The 22,315-nt window shown below is 36.8% G+C and overlaps 1 protein-coding gene across 1 annotated transcript; it reads left to right on the top strand.

The window, feature by feature from the left end:
- Positions 1–2,083: 2,083 nt before the first annotated feature.
- On the top strand, positions 2,084–21,336 carry LOC146003130 (uroporphyrinogen decarboxylase-like). The gene is made up of 8 exons (XM_083141310.1): positions 2,084–2,188; positions 7,303–7,417; positions 9,929–10,107; positions 12,535–12,699; positions 13,897–14,058; positions 16,279–16,416; positions 18,760–18,927; positions 20,878–21,336. The coding sequence occupies exons 1-8, from the start codon at positions 2,126–2,128 to the stop codon at positions 21,016–21,018; spliced, it is 1,131 nt and encodes a 376-aa protein (XP_082997436.1). The 5' UTR covers positions 2,084–2,125; the 3' UTR covers positions 21,019–21,336.
- The last annotated feature ends 979 nt before the right edge of the window (positions 21,337–22,315 follow it).

Here is a 22,315-nt window from a genome sequence, read left to right as displayed (position 1 = left end):
TCTTCCAGTTTCCGAAAGCGACATGGCTTTCATTGTTCGGTATAAGCCAACTTCGAGGCACAGATTTCTCCCAGATGTCAGAAAAATCTGCAGGTCCAGTAGTAGCGATCAGGTATTCGTTTACAGAAGTGCTTGTGCTGTTTGTCTTGAATATTAAAGCGAGTAATTTTAGGTCGTATTACGTTTATTCGGTGTCTGTACCATGAATAAGCGTGCCAAAGGTAAACATTCTTGTGCTGTTGCAGAGTGTACCAATTGGGGCTTTAAGGAATCTGGCACCACATCTATTTCTATTTTGAGGGCCTCCCCGATGGCGTAGTGGTGGCGTCATCGCCTTATAATCGAGGGATTCCGGTTCGGTACCCGGTGGAGGCACGTAGTGGTTCGGATATGGAAAAAGTTATTCAATTTGAGATTGTGTTTGCATCCTTCCATGGGTCAACTGTTTCCAAGCAACATAAAGTTATGGACACTCTAAAGACAGTACTTCAGTCAAAATTTCCTGAAGGTGACGAAAAGATTATTTCCCTGTATGTCAGAACAAGAACTTTTATTAGAATTCTTTGAATAAACTAATGAAACTCAAGTCCATGGAAGCAAGTGCAGCGAGAAAAAGACGACAGTGGGTAACATCGTCTTCAAAATCATAAGTCTCCAGGAAGGGTAAGTTGTAATGAATTTTTATTCTTACTGATATTTAATCGCGGCGATGAGTGTTGATCACATAAAATTGATGAAAGGGCAGGCACAAAGAACATCAATGCCCACGACGTGCCTCCAAGTCGGGAACTTCAGTGATGTGATTCAAAGTCGAACACGCGGTTGACCAGATTCGCCATCGAGCTGGCACGAGTTTTCTTGAATTTATTAAGGGATTACGCTTTCCCACGACATTGCATTTTATCCATTTATTATTTATTTATTAAGTTCTAAAAAACATATTTTGATGTTACGGTTTTTTAAACACAAATCAGTTTAGGTAGAATATTTCTTCAATTTTACCATAGTGTAAACTTTAATGTAAGCGAAAACATGTGTGCATCACTAGTTAAAGATTTTCACATCTACAAAAAAAAAAAAAAAAAATCCAAAACCCATTTCCACCTCACTCAAGGTTTATGTTAATTCAATTCAAATGGTACGCGGGTTCAGTGCCATGAATCAAACCTTTACTGAACAGAATGAGATTGTTTCATAGAATGTATCGCCGAAAATCAATTTCGCTGATATCCCGTTGTCGTTGTTCTATTTTCATTAGATACGAGCTCCAATTACAATTTTAATCCTTCGTTTTAAAAGTTATTCAAACACAAAAATAGTTATTGGGGGTCATTTTAAAGTTGTTTTTTTACTTCATTACTGGTGTTATAATTCATTACTGTCTTCATTTGATTTTTTTATTTTCTAAGAATTTCGGCGGGCTGCAGCCCCTTAAGCCCCCCTGCGTACGCCAGTGCTTGCCACACTCATCTAGCCTACGCTCCCATCAAATTTATCATTTCATCATTCATTTTTATTGTTGCGGTTACCCTAAATACGTAGAAAAGCGACGTCATATAACAACAGCGACAGCGACATCCTATGTATACTAGATATATAAATTATAATGAACAAATTATTAATAACAAACATCTGTGAAAATTTGAAGGTATGAAGGATAATAAGTATTGGTGTGGTAGCGAAATATTTAATACGTAAAATTGTATTTATTTACCCATACGCAACTTCAGAGTTCAATGTAGGGGCGATATAAGAGGATAGTCGTGATTGATTACTTTTTGTTTGATTTGTATAACGCCATTTATTGTAATTGCGTGCTGTAAAGTTCTTCATATTATTGCCTAGGTCTTATTCCTTGCGTTTTGCTTATTATTCTGCCTCAAATGGTTAATAGAACCAAGATATGGACAATTAAAAATGAAAATATTTCCCGTAAGCTTCCATTGCTACGCGAGCCCCGCCCCTTGACAGATCCCCTTGGTCACGTCAGAGCTCGTTGCGGCTTCTGGCCAATGGGAGAGCTCCGTGTCTCGGAATGCTCTTCCTAAAATACTTCTATATTCCTTGGTTATGACAATGGTGAGTTTATGTTCGAAGATGATGTATCACACGTATTGATAAACATATGTTTGATATTATGAAAGTAAAAGTTCAGAATTACACGGAACTTGGGTCGAGAAATTTAGCCGTACGTTGTTTACCCTTCCCTCTTTTTATTTGAATACCGGCTCAAGTTCTCGTTGTGTTATTCATATATTATAATATGAATGAAACATATTATTCTACAGAATTTTTTATTCTGATCTACAGCGTTTGAAGTGGAAAATGTTAGCTGGGAGATGCTCCTGTGGTTTAACAATGACAATGAGACAGCTGAGGAGATGCTTTGCGAAAATTTTGCTAGCTGGGAATACCATACCCCCTCACTTCCAGCAGATTCACACATACACACACGCATTTTCTAAACGAATAAATTTCTACACATAGATGTAAGGGCATACTTAAGAAACTTGGTATACCAGAAACTTAATTGATTACTTACTGCATCTTTTGTGCAGAACGATTTTCTACCCTTTATGTCTGGCCGAGTAGGTTAGGTGGGTCAGGTTTGGTGCTTCTACATGTACTTTGTACATATTTTGAGTGGGTAATGGTTCCGAATGTTTAATACAGAACACTACAAATGATTGTGGCAGTAGGTCTGTGGTATCTAGAAAGTAATTAGTGCAGTCTAGAGTTTCAGAAAGTACTTTTTATAGGAGAAAAAATATGTATATAGTAGCTTATGCAAGCATCCACATCTCCTAGGTAGGAGCTGGTTATCAGTTCGTTATATCAGACACACCTTATAATCGGATATTTTGTGTTTCGTATGGTTCGTACTTAACAATTGTGGGTACTACTTTACTATACCTGAGACACCTGGGAATCATTTCTTTCGCACTTTTTTACATTGCTAACGTACTATTCTGCATTCCGGAACACTTATTTAGGTGAAATAATTGAATTTGGTAGGAAAGTAATGTATATTTCTTACATTTACGAGTACTTACTGTTCTTATTTATTTCCACACACAACATGGCGATAGCTTACCGTTGATCGTTCCTTGAGCCAGAAAAACCATTGACGTTAGCCCAAAAATTCACGATAGCCCCACTAACCATCACGGGGACGAGGTATGCCTACTAGGTTAGGTTAGGCCTGTTAGGTTTGGTTCCATTAGCACTCCTTTCGTTCAATTTAGCATATACGGACAATACGAGAGCGTATTGTGCTCTCATGCAGAAAGCAAATGGCGGCAGCAGCAATAGCGCGTCGGAAATAGATTTTCGTACAAAACCACATGCATTCACTTTAAAATGAATCAAAATTACATTCCCGAACATCAACAACGCTACAGAAAATGATTTGCGTAAGTACTTTCTCCTGTAAATTTGAAGAAATCTGTCTCAGGTATAGTAAAGTGTTACCCCAATTGTGTATTGCGGAACATATTTGAAGGTGCCATTAAGGTTTTCACATGATTAGAAACATTTTTTACACTAAAATAAGCCATTTCTCGAAGTGTTACGGAACACATGTCATGGTGCGAGCCCCACAAACCATTCACGAATAACCCCAAAAACCATTCATGCATAGCCCCAAAAACCATTTGGGATCGTATAACCATCCACAAATAGCCCCAAAAACCATTCCCGGATAGCCCCACGGATCATTCACAGAAGGTTCAGTTATTTTAGGCAAACATGGTTAAAAAACGGCGTGGTTACATTTTTGCTTAAATTGAAGCAACAGGAAATATTTTCCGGCGGAAATTGATTGAAAGATGAAAGAAAATACCTCGGAAGAACTTCGACAATGCTACAGAAACTGATTTCCGTAAGTCGTTTCTCCTGTAAATTTGAAGAAAAGTGTCTCCGATATAACAAACTGTTACCAGGAGCTGTTCTTCCTTTACTGCTATATTTGGTAAATGTCTGTTATATCGGAGACACATTAAAATCGGATATTTTGTGTTTCAGATGGTTCATATTTACCAATTGTCTATTGCAGAACATAGTTGAAGGTGCCATTATGCTTTTTACACGAAAATAATTTAGATTTTTCACATTACGAGTAATTTTTTTGGTTCCTTTCTTCCGTTGCGGAACATACAATATGGCGTGCACAGCTGTGGATCATCGCATGTCGTGCTTGTGTTTTGTTGATTTGGAGTGGGTATGCAGTTTTTCCAACCTTAACATGTTCATTATGTCATCACAAACCATTGATGGATAGCCCCAAAAACCATTCACAATAGACCCACAAACCATTGACGGATAGCCCCAAAAATCATTCACGACAGCCCCACGAACCATTGACGGATAGCCCCAAAAACCATTCACAATAGCCCCACGAACCATTGACAGATAGCCCCACAAACCATTGACGGATAGCCCCTAAAACCATTCACAATAGCCCCAAGAACCATTGATGGGTAGCCCCAAAAACCATTCACGATAGCCCCACGGACCATTTCCGGCAAGGTTAGGTTAGGTAAGCATAGTTTAAAAAAAATTCTCGTAAAAAAGGCAGCTTTGGAAACACTGGCGAGACCATGTCACTTTCGATGTTCACGCCATCTGCAGGTACATAAGGAAAGGACGGCATAATGTTGTCGCTTTGCGCAAAATGCAAGTTTGTTATATCAAAAGTGCTTATTTCTTGTTGTGCAGCATTCTACGGTGAGAAAATACCTCCACGAACTTTCAAAATGCTACAGACACTCATTTTCGTAAGTAGTTTCTTCCGTAAAAATGAAGAAATGTGTCTCCGATATAACAGACATTTGCCCTATATTTTCTTGCGTTGCTCAAAGGGTTGTTGTGCTTGAGACTAGATACAATGTGATCAACTGTTTAAAAAAATCAGGAAAGTTAAGTGTTAAATCTGATCCAACCTATCAACAAAAGCATTTAGGGACGTTATTTTTAATGTAGTGGTGTGTTCATAAGTGATCGTGCATCCATGTAGGGAAACAGTAACATTACTTTCATTAATACAAAATGTTTTTAGTTTGATTCTCACCTATGAAAATATGCCAGTATGGTGTACTGCAAGATCTATCATGTCTGTTATTTCAGGAAATTAGATTCTTATTTATCGATCCCCAGCGGGGGAGGACTAGGTTATTTTCAATGTGTTCAAGCTGCCCCGGTGACCACCCAGCATCATATAAACTTGGCACCTGGAGGAAACTGGGGGTAAAGGTTCCAAGGAGTGTGGTGCTGATCACATCATCCCCACCTTCGGCCGTGATCAGGAAAGTGTGGGGCCCTAAATCCACACCCCCTATGTGCCAACATGGCATGGTGCAAGCAGAGGAGCACTTTACCTTTTTTTAAAAAAGAATTGTCTTAAACAAATAGTACAAGAACTTCTCTTTCCTCTTCATCTATTGTGTACACAAATTAATGTAGCAAAGGATGAGCTTTTGTACAGTGTATTAAATTAAATGGATGTCCAGTGTTGCAGCAGGTTTTAAACTCTACTCAGCACACTTAAAATGAACTATTATTATTACCTAAGAAGTGAGAGGAAGATAGAAACACAGGAGCTAGTAGTTTATATTTTTGTGAATAAGCATCTTTTTTATATTTATATATATATATATTGTTACACCAATACCAAAACCACAAATGTGCTAAATCTTACTTTTGATACAAAAACATTTTAATATTAGTGATCCCGGAAAAAAAAACAACAGGTTTTACATTTTGATTAATAACATCGGTAAAACATATACCTACTTATGGCTATAAGTATATATATATATATATATATATATATATATATATATATATATATATATATATATATATATATATATATATATATATATATATATATATATATATATATATATATATATATATTTGGTCTAGGAATTAATTCGTGCGGTTGTTACTCACACATTGAAGCTGTAGTTCCAACATAAAATACATAAATACCTTAAGAAAAATATTGTCCATCGCGAGCCACCACTTTCGCCCATCTGTCAGGCAAGTTACGTATTCCATGGCTAAAGAAGTCCTCATCCTTTGAAGCGAACCAGTCAGAGACCCATTTTTCGATATCTTCTGAAGAAGTGAACCGCTGTCCAATGAAATCGTTATTCATACAATCGAACAAGTAGTAGTTCGAAGGAGCAACGTCTGGTGAATACGGCGGGTGGGGTAAAACTTCCCATCCGACATTTTCTAAATAGGTTTTGACAGGTTTTGCGACATGTGGGCGAGCGTTATCATGTTGAAAAATAAGTTTATCATGTCTGTTCTCCCATTCTGGTCGTTTCCTGGCCAGAGCTTGCTTCAAACGCATTAATTGTCGTCGATAACATTCTCCATTAATAGTTTCACCCGGTTGCAGCAGCTCATAGTACACCACACCTTTCATATCCCACCATATGCACAGTGAATATCTCGTTTCGGTTGTGATGGACCTGGTTCACCTGGCTTCACCCAGGCCTTTTTTCGTTTCGTTTCGGGTTCTCGTAATGGATCCACTTCTCATCGCCAGTAACAATGCGATGCAAAAACCCCTTTCTTTTCTGTCTTTGAAGCAGCAATTCGCAAATGGTTTTTCGTCTTTCAACGTCTCTGTCTTTCAATTTATGTGGAACCTAATGTGACATCTTTTGAATCATTCCCATGGCTTTGAGGCGTTTGGAAACTGTTGTTTGATCAACGCCTAATGCTTCTGCAAGTTCTTCCTGAGTTTGACATAAATCCTGATCGAGCAATGCTCTCAATTCTTCGTCTTCAAATTTTTTTGGCTGTCCAGGTCGCTCTTGGTCTTCCAGGCCGAAATCACCACTTCTAAACCGTGCAAACCACTTCTGACACGTTCGCTCAGCTAGCGCATGGTCACCATACACTTCCACCAAAATACGATGACTTTCGGTAGCACTTTTCTGCATGTTAAAGTAATGAAGCAGAACACCCCGCAAAAACACTTTATCTGGCACGAACTGCGCCATGTTCAGTTGACTACAAAATGCTGTTGTTGACGCGTCAATCAACTGCCCTATACTACGAACGATGCGCGCTGACAGGAGTTTCCAACGCATGTGTGGCTACACGGAACTGTGGGACGATACGCTCGTTACGCCATCTCTTGTCCAGGCGCACGAATTAATTCCTAGACCAAATATATATAACTTATGTCATATAAGTTAACAAATAGTAGTCTGAAACTGCACGAGTTGAAAAAAAATCAAAATTTGTGTATACACTTTAGTTTGATCTCTCTGTTTTATGTAGGCTGAAAACACACCATCTGAGACTGAAACTAACAATATACTACGTGCTGCCAAGGGATTGCCTGTAAATGTACTCCCTGTTTGGATTATGAGACAGGCTGGAAGATATCTTCCAGGTAAGAATCAACGGAGGTGCAATGGTTTTGTACAGAATATTTAGATTTAGATGTATCGGTATATACCAGTACCAGTAGTATCATTTGGGTTTTATACACTAATACTGCCCGATACTTATCCGGCATTTTGATCTTCACGGGGTCCATAAAAATGCCACACTACACTTTGCGCAGTATAATTATTCTGGAAGGCAGTGGCGGTGATTGGGTTCCAAAACCGAGGGAGGGAAGGTGCCAAAACTTGGGGGCCAAATAGCCCAGTTAAATTAAACATATCGAAGGGAAAAATCCAAGAGTTTTGCAAATTGGTATGGTTGTTTGTTGGTACCTACAGTGCAACATACTAAAAGTCCTGGAGGGTGGGAGGGGAGCGGGGTGTGGGGGAGCTGTTTAAAGGTGACTTTTCCTGGTTTTTTGCTTATATCTCCGTAACTATCAACCCTACGGAAAATTTATCCACATACAAAATTCAAGCAGACAAAATTTCCTACAAAAAGGTCCTATTCATTTTTCTCGTAGGAGGGATACTTTCAAAGTTGTAGGGTTCGTTTCCACCGCCAGGCCTCAGGTGTCAGCTGGTTGCCCAACCAACAAGAGGCTCTGCTCAGCAGCATGCATACAGAGTATTTCTGCAAGTGCAAATATGGTTGGGCAACCAACTGACACCTGAGGCCTGGGGGTGGAAACGAAGCGTGGATGGAACCCTCAAACCTATCATGACCAATGACCCTGCAGCTCCTGACTCAATCATGAAAACCATATTTTGCAAATGTACAGCTGGTTGTGGGGTATGATGCAGATGTCGTAAGGCTGGGGGAACATGCACTTCAGTCTGTGGCAATTGTGAGGGAAGCTGAACGAATAGCCCTCCATCAGAAGAAGAGGAGTTCGATGAAGATGTAGCCGAAGACCCAGACCAATGAGTTTCCACAAAAACAATTTGATTTTACTTAAAATTTAATGTATAATTTAAATATGGTGCTCGGTAATTGTCATAATTTCATTCAAATACTCATTTTCTGTAAATTTACTTATGAAATGCCAATAAAGGCTTTTTTTAAAAAATGCCTATGTTTTGTCTACCCTACAACTTTGAAAGTATCCCTCCTACGAGAAAAATGAATAGGACCTTTTTGTAGGAAATTTTGTCTACTTGAATTTTGTATGTGGATAAATTTTCCGTAGGGTTGATAGTTATGGAGATATAAGCAAAAAACGAGGAAAAGTCACCTTTAAACAGCTCCCCCACACCCCGCTCCCCTCCCACCCTCCAGGACTTTTAGTATGTTGCACTGTAGGTACCAATGAACAACCATACCAATTTTCAAAACTCTTGGATTTTTTCCCCTCGATTGCCATCTTTTTGTCTAATTTGACTGGGCTAAAAGACAGGGCTGTAGTTGGGTTTAGCATGGTGCGGGGGCAAAAGTGGGGGGGGGGGGCAACGTTGCTGTTGGGACGGACCAGTGTTTCATGAAAAGCATCTACTTCCTGACACATGACTTTAAGTCTAGTTTTACTGCTCCACTCGTAATATGTGGTTAATCATCACAACAGCTGAGTTCATTACACTCCTTAGGGCTTGAAGAATGTTTTTGCTGCCAAAACTTTCTGATGTACAAAACAATGAGTGGGTCCAATGTTAGAAAAGTCTTGCTGTAATCTTGAAGTAGCCACGCTAGCTCAGCCATTAGGGCATCTGACTACCACGCGAGAGACGTGGGTTCGATTCCTGGCGGGGGAGAACCAGGATTTTTCCGCCTATTCAAGCGGCTCTGACACCTACACATCGTATAAAGTGGGTACCTCAAGGAAACTGGGGAAGGGGAAGGAAGCCAGAAGCATGGTGCTGATCACATCATCCCCACCTTTGGCCGTGATCAAGAAAGTGTGAGACCCTAACTCCACACCCCCGAAACACCTTCATGGTATGGTGCACAGGGGAGCACTTTGCTTCTTTTTTTTAAAAAAAATTGAAGTAAAGCCTTTCTTTGACCATCAGTGGACAGTTCCAACATAATTCATTTTCTTCCAATGTAGCTATCATAGAATTGTAGATGTGTAACCCTGTTAAGAGGCAATTGTCTGCATGATAGGAACTGTTCAACAAGGAATTTCTATCGAAAAATCTTAGGCAGCTTAATTGGCACTTTTGGCTTGTCTGTCGATTCATCAAATTGACGTGCAAATTTTTTACCATCATGTAAAATGCTACTAGTTTCTGAATGTCAGAGGACATCTACATGTGGCAAGAAATAGTATTATTGGAAAAATTACTTTTGATATTTACCTCTTAGCAGCCTCTTCTAACACAATTTTACTATTTCTTTACAAGCAGGTAAAAAATCCAAGTTTCTTCTGCTGTATGTGGTTGCATTGCCCAATAAATTTTTTCTATTACTTTATGGCTCACTACTTGCACTTTACCTGCATCAAATGAACATTGCAGTACGTATTTTGTGCATTTATTGATATTTTGTAGTAAAATATCTTGCACTAAACATTTCACAGAATTCCGGAAACTGAGAGAACAGTACGACTTCTTCACTATTTGTCAAACACCTGAATTGGCAGCTGAAGTTACGTTAATGCCTGTGAAACGATTTCATCTGGATGCTGCTATTATATTCTCGGACATCCTTGTTATACCCCAAGCTCTGGGAATGACTGTGGAAATGAAACCTGGTATTGTAAGCAATTTTTTAATTGATTATTTAGTTAATTAATACTTTTAATGATGGCAATATTAGTTGCTAGTAGTTTTTAAAAGCTATAAATGTCATTATCATTTAACTTATGTTACAGTAAAATATTGCATGAGAATATTATGTGGTAATTTTAAACAAATTTCTGGCCAACCGTGTGTAAACTCTCTTCTCTATTTGGTACATATTTTCACTAAGATCATATGACTGTAATATTCACGCATTTTTTAAAAATATCCATTGTTTTATTTTTAATTCATACAGGGTATATGAAGAAAACAGCTGTTCACTGCCTTACACAGGCGTAACCTGCATCATTAGGAAGAGCAGGTGTCCAAGTTTGATATGTGTTACCGATAGCTCATTTATGTTCACTGTAGGACCAGTTTACTAAATGGTGACTCAGCAGGAGAATGCATTGTGTGTGCTCCGATTTGAGGTGTCCAAATCTGTTGTAACAGTGTAGCGTAACTTTCGTACCTGGTTTCAAAAAGGACACACCTCGTGGTACAGGCAGTTTTTGGGAAACATATGTCCATGCAAAGGCAAGGGTTCTAGTTGGCCACATGTTCCCAGTCACAATGTTAATAGTATGTGCAAGGTATTTCATTCACCTTGTCTGTTGGTATAAGGTGTTATACCAACCCAACTTGTACGGTTTAATGGATAGCCACTTATGCAATAGCTTCTGCACTCGTTTTCAGCATGTTCAGTTTCCTGCATTTCTTAGCCAATGACTTTCAGGCATGGGTGTAATTTGGGGCCCAACTTTGGGGGGGGGGAGCAAATTCTAAAAGTTTCCCATCCCATAATAATAGCACACAGGATTATTTGCTAAATAACGGTTATATTTGAGAAATCAGAAGTATTACTCTTTATTACTTTGTTTCTCAGGTCCCATGAGGTTAAAAAAAATCCATTTAACTTGTAAATTTTTGGGGGGGCAAGTGCCCCACTTACCCCCATCAAGTTATGCCTATGCTTTCGGGGTGCTAGAACACCTTGCACACACTATCAACATTCAAATCTATGTATGCATGAATAGCCCACAAAATGCCACCGAAGAACCAAGGAAAAAAATTCTCAATTTAGTGCAATTTTAGCAAAATGTCAAAACTTTTAGCTAGGGTAGGGACATAAAGATAAACTATTTTGCTGATTATCTTTTTTGGCCATACATCTTGACTGGAGGTATTGAAAAATTGGTAACGGTGCAATCTCACACAAACGAATTTCTTCATTTTTACAGGAGAAAGTACTTACGGAATTGAGTTTCTATAGATTGTTTAAAGATCGTGGATGTATTTTTTTCCATCGTGCAATATATTTGACCGCAAATTCATGTATCTTTCAAGAAAAGTATCTTTCCGATGCTCTCTGGTAACCAGATGTCACGTACATTTCATGACGTAACCCCCTTGAAGTGTTTCCAACCACGCAGTTGTTTTGCAAGAATTTTTTTAAAGCTGTATCGCATTGTGTTACGAACAAAATTTTAACTATGCTTGCCTAACCTAACCTTGCCAGAAATGGTTCGTGGGGCTATCCGTAAATGGTTCTTGGGGCTATCCGTCAATGGTTTTCGGGGCTATCCATCAATGGTTTTTTGGGGTTCGAACCCGGGAAAAATCTGAAATCAGTAACACCAAAGTAGGTGGTTTTTTATTAACAAGGTTGGAAACACTGCACACCAACTGATGATTAACTACGCTACTCAAGATGTGGCCGCCATCTAATGGTACGCAAACGAAGAAAGCAAGAACAATAATTACTGTTAATGTGATAAATTGAAGTTATTTTCTTCACGAGCAAAATCTCACCTTCAAGAACCTTTCAAAATGCATAATCGGTAAGTACGAATGTTAAAAATGATGAAAGAAACGAGCGAAAAGTGTTTGTGCAAGATCGCACCAGTACCGAAACATTTAAAAAAAACAAAAAAAAACTCAATGTACACTAGTGGTCAGCAGGCATTGTTAGCCAAGCTGTTTCATTTTAACATATAAGTAAACTTCTGTTACATATTGGGATACAATATTACAACTGTATTGCTAAGATACCCACATATCAATATGTTTAGAAACTTACGACTATTGATATTAGTTTGAAATGTGAATGGCTTATTATTGTAACTTGTTTATGAGAAAATTATTTAAGTCGAAGTGATACTTATGTGTGAATTTTATAAATATTATCTCTGTTTAAACTTCTTTTTTTTATAAAGATGCCTATTTAGATTGGTGTTACATTTCAAATAGAAAATGGTACAAAAGAAAATAATAAAATATTAACAAAAAGAATTGAAATTGTGTGAAAAAAACTATGTTTATAATTATAAACAATCATAATGTACTTGTTAAATAAAGATTTTATGAGTACATATTATTCATATTGCTTTCTAATTTCTATTAGGGTCCTGTGTTCCCTCACCCTCTTATTCATCCAGGGGATATAGACAAGCTTCAGAGTCCTGTGAATGTTAAAAAGCAACTTGGGTATGTTTTTGATGCTATATCACTAACAAGGACAAAACTTAAACCAATCAGAGTACCTCTCATTGGATTTTCAGGAGCTCCTGTGAGTATTGATTTTTCCTAAGCTTATTGATTTCATTAATTTAATTATTTTTTATTTACTAATACATGATCTATTACCACTCGATTATTTTATTTTTTTAAGTAAAAAACTGAATATGTGGTGCATCATTACATGTTTTCAACCTGCTGAAAATAATAAATGTTGTCAAGCATAATCTCAGTTTCTAAAAACATGAAAATCTTGAGTCGGGAATGTTTTGTCAATTTTTGTTGTATTAGAATTTCCATATTGCCTGTGTGTCCTGACAAAGAGTAATTTTTCTTCAAGTGTCTGAATTGTAAAATTTTACTTCTCTCCTTTTTATTTACAATATTTTTGGATAACAACCATGCTTATTTGTCTATTAGAAAATATAGACAGAATGTTATGAAATATTTGATCTTCCTCCCCCAACAGATCGATAATACACTATTTTATATACAAGGCTCCATATCCAAATTTCAATATGGATTTCTCTAACTCTTTTGTACTAATGTTACATCTCGGTGCCTGGTCGATTTGCTTGAAATAAGTTCTGTCATTCATAATGTTCATAAATTCACAACATTGCCATCTTGCGATTCCCATGTCCCTAAGTGAATACTTTTATGCAGAAAGAGAGTACATTTATTGTTTATGTATTTAAAGGTAAAAAAAAGATAAAGCTCTCCCCTGTGCATAGCACCATGCCATGAAGGCGTATAGGGGGTGTGGGGGTAACGCCCCACACTTTCTTGATCCGGTCGTGAGTGGGGGTGATGTGATCAGCATCATGCCTCTGACTGCCTTTACCCCCCAGTTTCCCCCAGGTACCCATGTTATTCGACGCTGGGTGGGCGCTGGGGCCGCTTCCAACGTTAGAAAAGTTCCTGGATTTGAACTGGCCGGGGATCGAACCCGGGACCTTTAGCATGATAGTCAGACGCATTACTGACTGAGCCACCACGGCCAACCAGTGTTTATGTATTTATCATTGCAAATTGCCATAGTATTATTCAATTTGTATTGCTTTCTCTGCCCAATTCTAGTGTTAAAGTCTTCTTTCATATACGAGGTAAAGTCAAACATGACTGTATCAGCTTGTGGTGTTATAAGTTTTATTGTTGTTGGTAATAGTACATATTTATTCATGTTATTTTATGTATTTGTAAGTACTTTTTTTGTAGAATTAAATGTGAATGATGTTTCTTTTGACAGTGGACATTAATGGCATATATGATAGAAGGGGGAGGTTCAAAAACTTTGTCAAAAGCGAAGGCTTGGCTTTATAAATATCCTGAGGACAGTCATAAGCTTTTAAAAATTCTATTAAATGTCATCGTAGATTATTTGGTGGAGCAAGTTGTTGCAGGAGCTCAGGTAACTATATTTGAAATGGTTTAGATATGTTTGGACTTTTAAGTTTTAAATTTGAATGTTGTAATAGCATGGAAATTTGCTGAGTGAATGTTGTTATAGAAACTAGCATATAAATATACATACAGAATATGGATGGGACAATTTCATCTGTGCTCTAGTGATATCAATGTATGCATGCAAATTAGTGTATGGTTTATTTGTAAAATTAACGATAATATTATCACTCCAATTTATGTATGTCCTGCACCGTCTGTGCGGTCTAAGGTGCAAGCTTTGAGTCTCGTGGGGAAGCATACCAACTTTTCTCCTGAGATTTTGGCCTGTGTGTGGGACCAGTGGCCACCTACCATCGTGAGGAAATTTGGGAGCTACATATGAGTAGCGTAACCCGATCATAGAAAACCTACAACAAAAACTGGAAGTTTGTTATGCTGACCACATGTCACCCCATAACCGGTTGGATAATCTGCCACCTCTGATGGGAGTGAGGCCGGCTGTCGGTAGGTAGGCACAGGTCCTCACAGGCTGTTGCTCAATGGGTAAATTTATGTATAAATAGCATGTAATTCAGTACAAAATTCTGCCATTTTGTTATTTTTATGAATCTACATGAATAATTCATAATGTATGATTTTGTAAAATATTCAGTTTTATTTTCAAAGACAAAATGCATTGCAGTTGCCTGATTTTGTGCAATCATTAAAGAGGTTAATGAATCCAGGTTCATTAAGAAACATTTGCAATTTTATATCAAATCGGTAGTGACTTTCATAAGTAAATTTGGTGTCTGTATTGGCAAAAAGAAATCATATTGGTCCAGCCATAATAGAGAACCTTTAGCACAATAGTAAGAATCTATGTATAGAGAACCTTTAGCACAATAATAAGAATCTATGTAGGAAGCATGTTTGTGATAATAACAACTCCAGTACTAATATCCTCATAACTTTGAACAAAGACAATGGTTAATACAAATTTTATATTTTCCTTCATAATAGAATTAAATAATACGAGAGACTAATGTCTAGACACATACCTTAAAAAAAGTGATCCAGATTTAAAACTCACCTGGGTCTTCAGCGATTGAGAAAGACATAAGTATTGGGTTAAAAAAAGCTGAAAAATGTTAATTTATTTCTCAAACCCTAAAGTAACACCCTGGTGAGTTTGAAAATTTGGATCATTTTGTTACTTTGTGTTATGTACCCAATAGGACCAGTCATGTAAATAGTTTGCCAAAGAGGAATAGAGATGGCAGCACCAGCCGTGCAAGATTAAGAATTAGCATAATATATGTGAATAACTTTATAAATAAGAACAAAGCAAATTGGAAAGATGAAAAACAATAGAATCTACTATAAGAAGAGAAAGAATAAATATAAAATAAATTAATATATATATATTCGATAAATCAAATCAGTGATCATATGTAAGTTAATACAAAAATTAAAGAAGTCAAAGCGCTGATACAAGTTTGTGTCTTTGAACAGATATTACATCTGTCTGATTGATTTATCATTCCCATAGCGGACATTTTGTTTACATCAGTGGCGGCGCGTTCCAATCGAGGCCCCACAGCACTTTTGGTTGCGCGTTTCAACCGTAGCACCTACTTGGATGCGCGTGTCAGTCGTTTGGCACTCTGTTGTACCCAGTTGGTGCGTTCCAATCGCAGCTGTAAGGGAGGAGATTAGTATATTTCCCAAAGATTAAGGTAAAAAGTTGGAAAAAGGATATATGAATTCATAAATCGTCAAAAAGCTGAAATAGAAGGAAGTCCACATCCAGAACATCCATTGAGAAGGAAGTCCAGATCCAGACCGTCCATTGAGAAGGAAGTCCAGATCCAGACCGTCCATTAAGAAGGAAGTCCAGATCCAGACCGTCCATTAAGAAGGAAGTCCAGATAGAAGAATATACAAATTGAAGAAAAGAAATAATAAAAAACATATTGAGATAAAACTTGACTGTAGATGAGAATTAGAGAAAAGTAGCTCATCATGTAAATATTCTATTTCCATGTATCCTTGTTTATATAATATATTCGTTTAAACGTCTCCATTGGAAGGCATCCTGTCTGGTTTTGTTGTCTACAAAGAACCCTACCCTGTAGATAAGCTAGCTGAGGTTTAAGATTAAGATTTATGCACCTTGCACCAAATGGAGGTAGCATTTGTTGTTTTAAATTACTACATATTACAACTTTTTTTTTTTTTGCAGATGCTACAAATATTTGAATCGAGTGCTGAATACTTGGGACCAGAACTCTTTTCCCAATATGCACTTCCTTATATTATTGATATACGAAAGGGTGTTCAAGGTCAATTGAGAGAAAAATCAGTGCAAGAAGTTCCAATGGTAAGTATTTTTAATATTTATTAGGGATGTATCGATATAATTTTTTTATATTCAGAATTGTTTAGACATATTATTAGTGTATTGATCTGAAATGGAAGCACTCCCATAGTTGAAAATCTGAATGTAAATTCACCTTTTTAACTGGTCTGGTTGGACAAAACTTTGACTTCAATACATTCTTGTCCGGTCATCAGGAGATGTGGCGATGACAAAACAAAATAATAAAAATATTGCTTTTGAAATATTATAGATAAGAAGTAAAAAATAAATCATAATATTCACATATTTGAGCAAAATTAGTCAAGCAACATCACGAAACAACTAGAAATACCCCAGAGATTTGCTAAGTTTAGCGCATTAAAAGGAGAGCACATTTCTAGCCCCGTGTCCACTCGGCCCGCTACGTTTCCTGTTGAGTGCAATGGTGTCAGGCGGCCAGCTCATCGCAGCAGGTCTGCAAATCCAAGACCCTTCAACCGCTTTCCCCCCACTCTTGAAGGTCTGGCAATAAGAGACCTTTTTCTTCCAGCACCCTTTTTTACAAACACGGCAGGGTTTCTGTGACGTCATCAAGATTAAACTTCTCAATGTCCAGTACTGTAAAGCATGCAACGCTCTTGTTTTTAAGAGAAAAACACATATTGAAGATCATCGCAACGCGACTTACATAGAATACATGAAAGTAATGGTGCTTAGAAAAAAATGTAAGTAAGCAAAAGCATAAATTTCCCCACTGTGAGTGCTAGAAAGAACTTAAATTAAAAAAGCAGTTCTGGATCCATTGTATTTCTTTCATAGTATTCTCCTTTTTTTCCCTTTTGATCCTGCGGTTCAAATATCGATTTTGAAAATAAATGTTCTTGCTTTACAAAACACGAAGTACTTCCTGTTGTTTTGTGTTTACTATGCTTACGAATGACAAGACTGATCAAGATATTTGTTCTCGAGGTGACAGACATACTTATTCAGACATAACCTTTTCCCTAACATATCTTACTTCTACACCAGGGATGGCCAAAAATATCTGGAGTCCGGAAAATTTAAAATCTCGATTCGGAAATTTTGCTACCCAGATTTCGGAGGCAATCCGAATTTCGTAGAGAGAGGTTTAACACTTTTCCATTTTTTCGGGTAGAATTCATTAAGAAAATTTCATCTTCTTTATTTTACGATCATATACTCCGTAGAAATAAAATAGATTTAGCCATCTCTACTTCACACGTCATGTATGAACACTGTTATCATCATTATCAATGTAGTAATCCCCCCCCCCCCCTGGCCCCGGTTGAAAAATTGACCCTGACTTTTGGCAAGTCTTGCGATGACTATGTAAAAATGTCACGCTTCGCCACTGATTCTTGTCGATTCGATTTCTGGTAAACTTTTGAATGATAGTGTTATTAATATATAGCAGAAATTTTATTAGGCATTGATATGTACATTCCTGTGAATATGTAGAAATTTTAGTGAAAAATGCAGGCTCGACTGGGACTTAAACCTGGGTCTGTGGCATACCATGCCATTGCTCTACCTACTGAGCCAGCCCTGGCTTTGCCTGATTTTTCAAAACCAGCAGATCCTGTTGCAGTAGCAAGAGGTGATTCCACACAGGTAAAACAGCAAAGTCAGGGCTGGCTCGGTATCTCAGCTGGTCCCAATTGTGTATCGATACAAAATTGGCTGATAGCAATAATGTGTTTTGCATTAAAAATAATGACATATTGGAAATTTATTTTACAAGACAAGGAATGTAAGAATTATACCTTTATTTTTATTTGTTAGAATAATAAGAAAATGATAGGATTGTGCAGTAAGTTACAGAGTTTTTATAGATGTACTGTATGAATAAATATGACTGTAGAAAACTTCTTACATCACGTGCCGGCAACATATTTGTTAAAACACTAAAATAACACACAAACAGCATGTTAAAAAACACTTCGGAGTTCTTCCAAGCTTTCGACTCCTTCATGGAGTCATCTTCAGGGCTGGTCGAGGAAAGACTGACACTGGCCAGTGTAACGACAACTGTGTCTACTCCGTCTTTCCTCGACCAGCCCTGAACATGTCTCCGTGAAGGAGTCGAAAGCTTGAAAGAACTCTGAAGTGTTTTTTATCATGCTGTTTGTGTGTTATTTTAGTGTTTTAACAAATATGTATGAATAAAATTATCTACAATTTCCTAATGTAAACTAATCAACTGTTGTACCTATATTGGCCGATACCAATACATTACTGATTAATCTATTCGATTCTTGATACAAATATAATAAATGTGTTTGTAGATGGAGTCAAAAGAGTGATTTAATTTTTTCTTATGCTGCTTTATCTTACAACTTGCAGGTAATATTTGCCAAAGGAGCACACTATGCACTTGAAGATTTGGCTATGAGTGGATACGATGTTATTAGCATTGATTGGACCATAAACCCCGAGGAAGCAAGGAGAAGAGTGGGTCCTAATGTTACTCTTCAGGGCAATTTGGATCCTTGTGCCTTATATGCTCCAGTGGTCAGTTAATTCAGTGAACCACCTATTAAGAATTTACTTTTGTTCACAAAATAATATCTAATGTTTAATAAACTTTCCAAATTGCACTTCCTTGCCAAATCATGTATAATAATTCCGAATGTTTTAGACAAGGCTGAGCTGGATACTGATTTTGATTCCAATTGCAACCGATTCCAGTACTTCAAATTCTATCATGTAATTTGTATGCAATCTTCAAGAGTTTAAAATATTCTGAAAATCACTTCCAACATAGATGAATTAAAATAGCTATCGTTTACTGGCAACTGCAAAATACACAACTGTAAAAAATATTGTGCATAATTTCCAGAATATTTGAACTCCAAAAGAGTACCAGTCTGCATTTGACTGTGATTAACTTTCAACTTATACCTCTTGATATGAGCCACTACCAACCAATACATAGGTGACTCTGTCCTCCTTTTAGGATGCTAAATATGAGTAGTTTTTACTTTGCAAAACATTCGGTTATTTGCAAAAGTACAAACAAAATATTTATGTAGCTAATGCGAGTTACATTTAGAATCAATTACTTAGTTCACATTGAAGTATTCAAATATATATTTTACATTTTCTTATACTTGTACCAATCCTAGACTTGGAACAACTACAACTTAATAATAGCAAAATTTCCTATTTTTTCCGACCAAATCATTAGGGCAACTAGTATACATTAACATGTACATTAGAAAGTTACTGTTTATCTAATACTCACACTTATAATTCCACATAACCAAGTTTGAGAACATTCCCGTCACATGTAATGTTAATAACGAGGAGGGGAAAACTGAACAATAATTAAGTGTTAGAGAAGGGAAGGTAGGCAAGTAAGTATCAGTGGTAAGTTTTAATGTGATATTCACAAAATTGACTAATAATTAACAAATATTTTTCTAAAAATTCAAAATAATTGTAAATAGAACATAATTACAGTAAAATTTGTTAATATATTACTTCAGATAACTAACTACCAAACACCATTAAAAAAAATTGCAACTATACTAATCTCCCCTTATTGTAATAGATTTTACATGATAAAAGAGTTCAAAACACAACCCACTGTTCCTATAGTGATTAATCAAAAATTTCAAACTGAGACATTGCTTTCTACAACACACTAAAATTAAATTACCAAACCATTTGGAATTAAGAAGAAAGATTTCAAAGTATTTCAAACCCAGCATAAAAATTATTTGTAGAATCCAAACCAGAGTTCTATTACAAAAACATTTATTTTTCAAAAGAGTAAATTTGCCTGACTTTACCAGCACTTCCAGTCTCGTAGACACCCTGTTCTAATTTTCTTTGTCTCAATAAAGTAACGTGTAGTATAATTTTCCTCAATTTTACATTTCCCATGTTAGTTTTTAACCATAAGATATCATCAAGGTTCCACTGTATAAATGGCTGAATATATAGTTTAACAATATTTTATTGTTCAAATTTTATAATGCATGTACAATGAGTACCTGGGGGCAACCATGTGGGTGTAAAGATGGCCAGAGCTTGGTGCTGATCACATCACCTCCAAAATTGCTGAGATCGAGAACACATGGGGGCTCTACCTCCATGTCGCCTAAATATGCCTTCATGGCACGGTGCTATATGCACGGGGAACTTTACCTTACCTATGTACAAGTAGAACTTGTTGACCTCCAGGTTTCTTACAAATAACTGTTTTTGAAAGTGGATGGTGTACATAAAGGCACTCTCGGATCACAATTAAGAATCTCATGAATTTATTACATTTACAGATTTCCGTGTAAAATTTAAGTAAAAATCTCAAATTTTGCACAGGAAATATTAGCATTTCTTTTATAGGACCATTATGATAGTAAATTGCTGTCAAATTGTAAATGTGATTTAGTTTTGTTGAATTGAAATTCAGTTTTGTTTTCCTATTGTAATTTGACAATTTCAAAACTTTTTCAGGAAGAGCTTCAAAAGCTTGTGAAAGAGATGGTGAAGAAGTTTGGAAAGGAAAGGTACATTGTGAATTTAGGGCATGGAATCTATCCAGATGCTGACCCTGAAAAAGTAAAGGTTTTAATTAATTATATACACGAACTATAAAAAGGAAGACATTGTGATAATAATGCTCAGGAAATTTTGTAAAATAAAACTCAAAATGTTGAAAGTTTTGTGGGTATTTTGTGTCTTTCTGAAGATGTTGAGCCAGTATTCTCCAATGCAATATTTTTTTTAAAAAATAATTTGAAACAGCCCCCATTTAATGGGAGAAATAGCTTTAATGTATTGAGAAGTCAAATCTGGTTCTAGTTGAAGTTGCTAGGGCATCTTGAATTATATTGGTATTTTTAGTCTTGGATGAAAACTTACATTTGAAATTTTTCTTTTGTATATTACATATTAAATGAGGAACATGTGTGATCAGTGGCGTATGCAAAAGGGGGGGGGGGTTACCAGGTTTAACCCCCCCTCCTTGAGCTTTTGAAATGCGATAATTTTTTTTAAAGAAATGGCCAATTTATCACAGTCAAAGATCTGTGACAATAATAATAACAATAAATATTTGAATAATTATTGCCATGCAGTTCGGAGGAAAGTACTGCATTCCAAACACGCTCGTCAGAGTGAAGAATGCCTTGAAAACAAACACAAATTCTTTAAAATAAAATATGAGGGTCCCTATGATTTTCGAGAAAAAGAAAAAGTTACTTGGTTCGTTGTACTAGCGGTAATGGAGACAAAGGCCAAGCCAACAAAAATACACAGTCAACAGTCTGCCTTCCCATTGTTTACCGCAGCACGTTTGATTTTCTGAATTTGAACAATAAGCGTTAATCTTTTTACAAGTAACTCCTCAATTGTCCTCACGATGCTGGGTCAAAACAGAAATGTTGGGAGTTCTCGCCAAGACTGGAACAGCTCGCATCAAAGCTAGAGTTCTAAAAACTACGCTACGTGTGACCCCTCTTCACAGTAATAGGTAACCTTAAATTTAAGTTGCTTTTTTTTAATCTAAAGGAACTTTCTTCTAATTTCATCTAACCACCATTCATCATCATGATCAGCCTAAAGAATAGAAAAGTGCATTTTTTCTTCATTGTGATGTCCATTTGGTTACTTGTTTTAGGAGGTTTTAGTGCCTACAATACAAATCTGCACCTATACGCATTACTTTCCTTCTAAACAAGAGCGTTACGTGCTTTGCATCAAAGTCCATCGACTGCTAGTTCCCCTCATTCCGAAGCAGGCAGGAAACACATGTCAACAAACCTTTCTTTCATTCTTTCCACTAATGGGGTATCGGACACTCGGAAGACAGTTTCATCTTGCCGTCAGAGAACCCCTGCTGCGGTTGTAAACATGGAGGCCTGAAAAGAACCCAGCGGACTTTCAAGACCTT

Source organism: Lepisma saccharinum, chromosome 19 (assembly GCF_977018435.1).
Source record: "Lepisma saccharinum chromosome 19, izLepSacc3.1, whole genome shotgun sequence".
Classification (NCBI taxonomy): domain Eukaryota; kingdom Metazoa; phylum Arthropoda; class Insecta; order Zygentoma; family Lepismatidae; genus Lepisma; species Lepisma saccharinum.
This window is presented reverse-complemented; position numbering and strand designations above follow the sequence as displayed.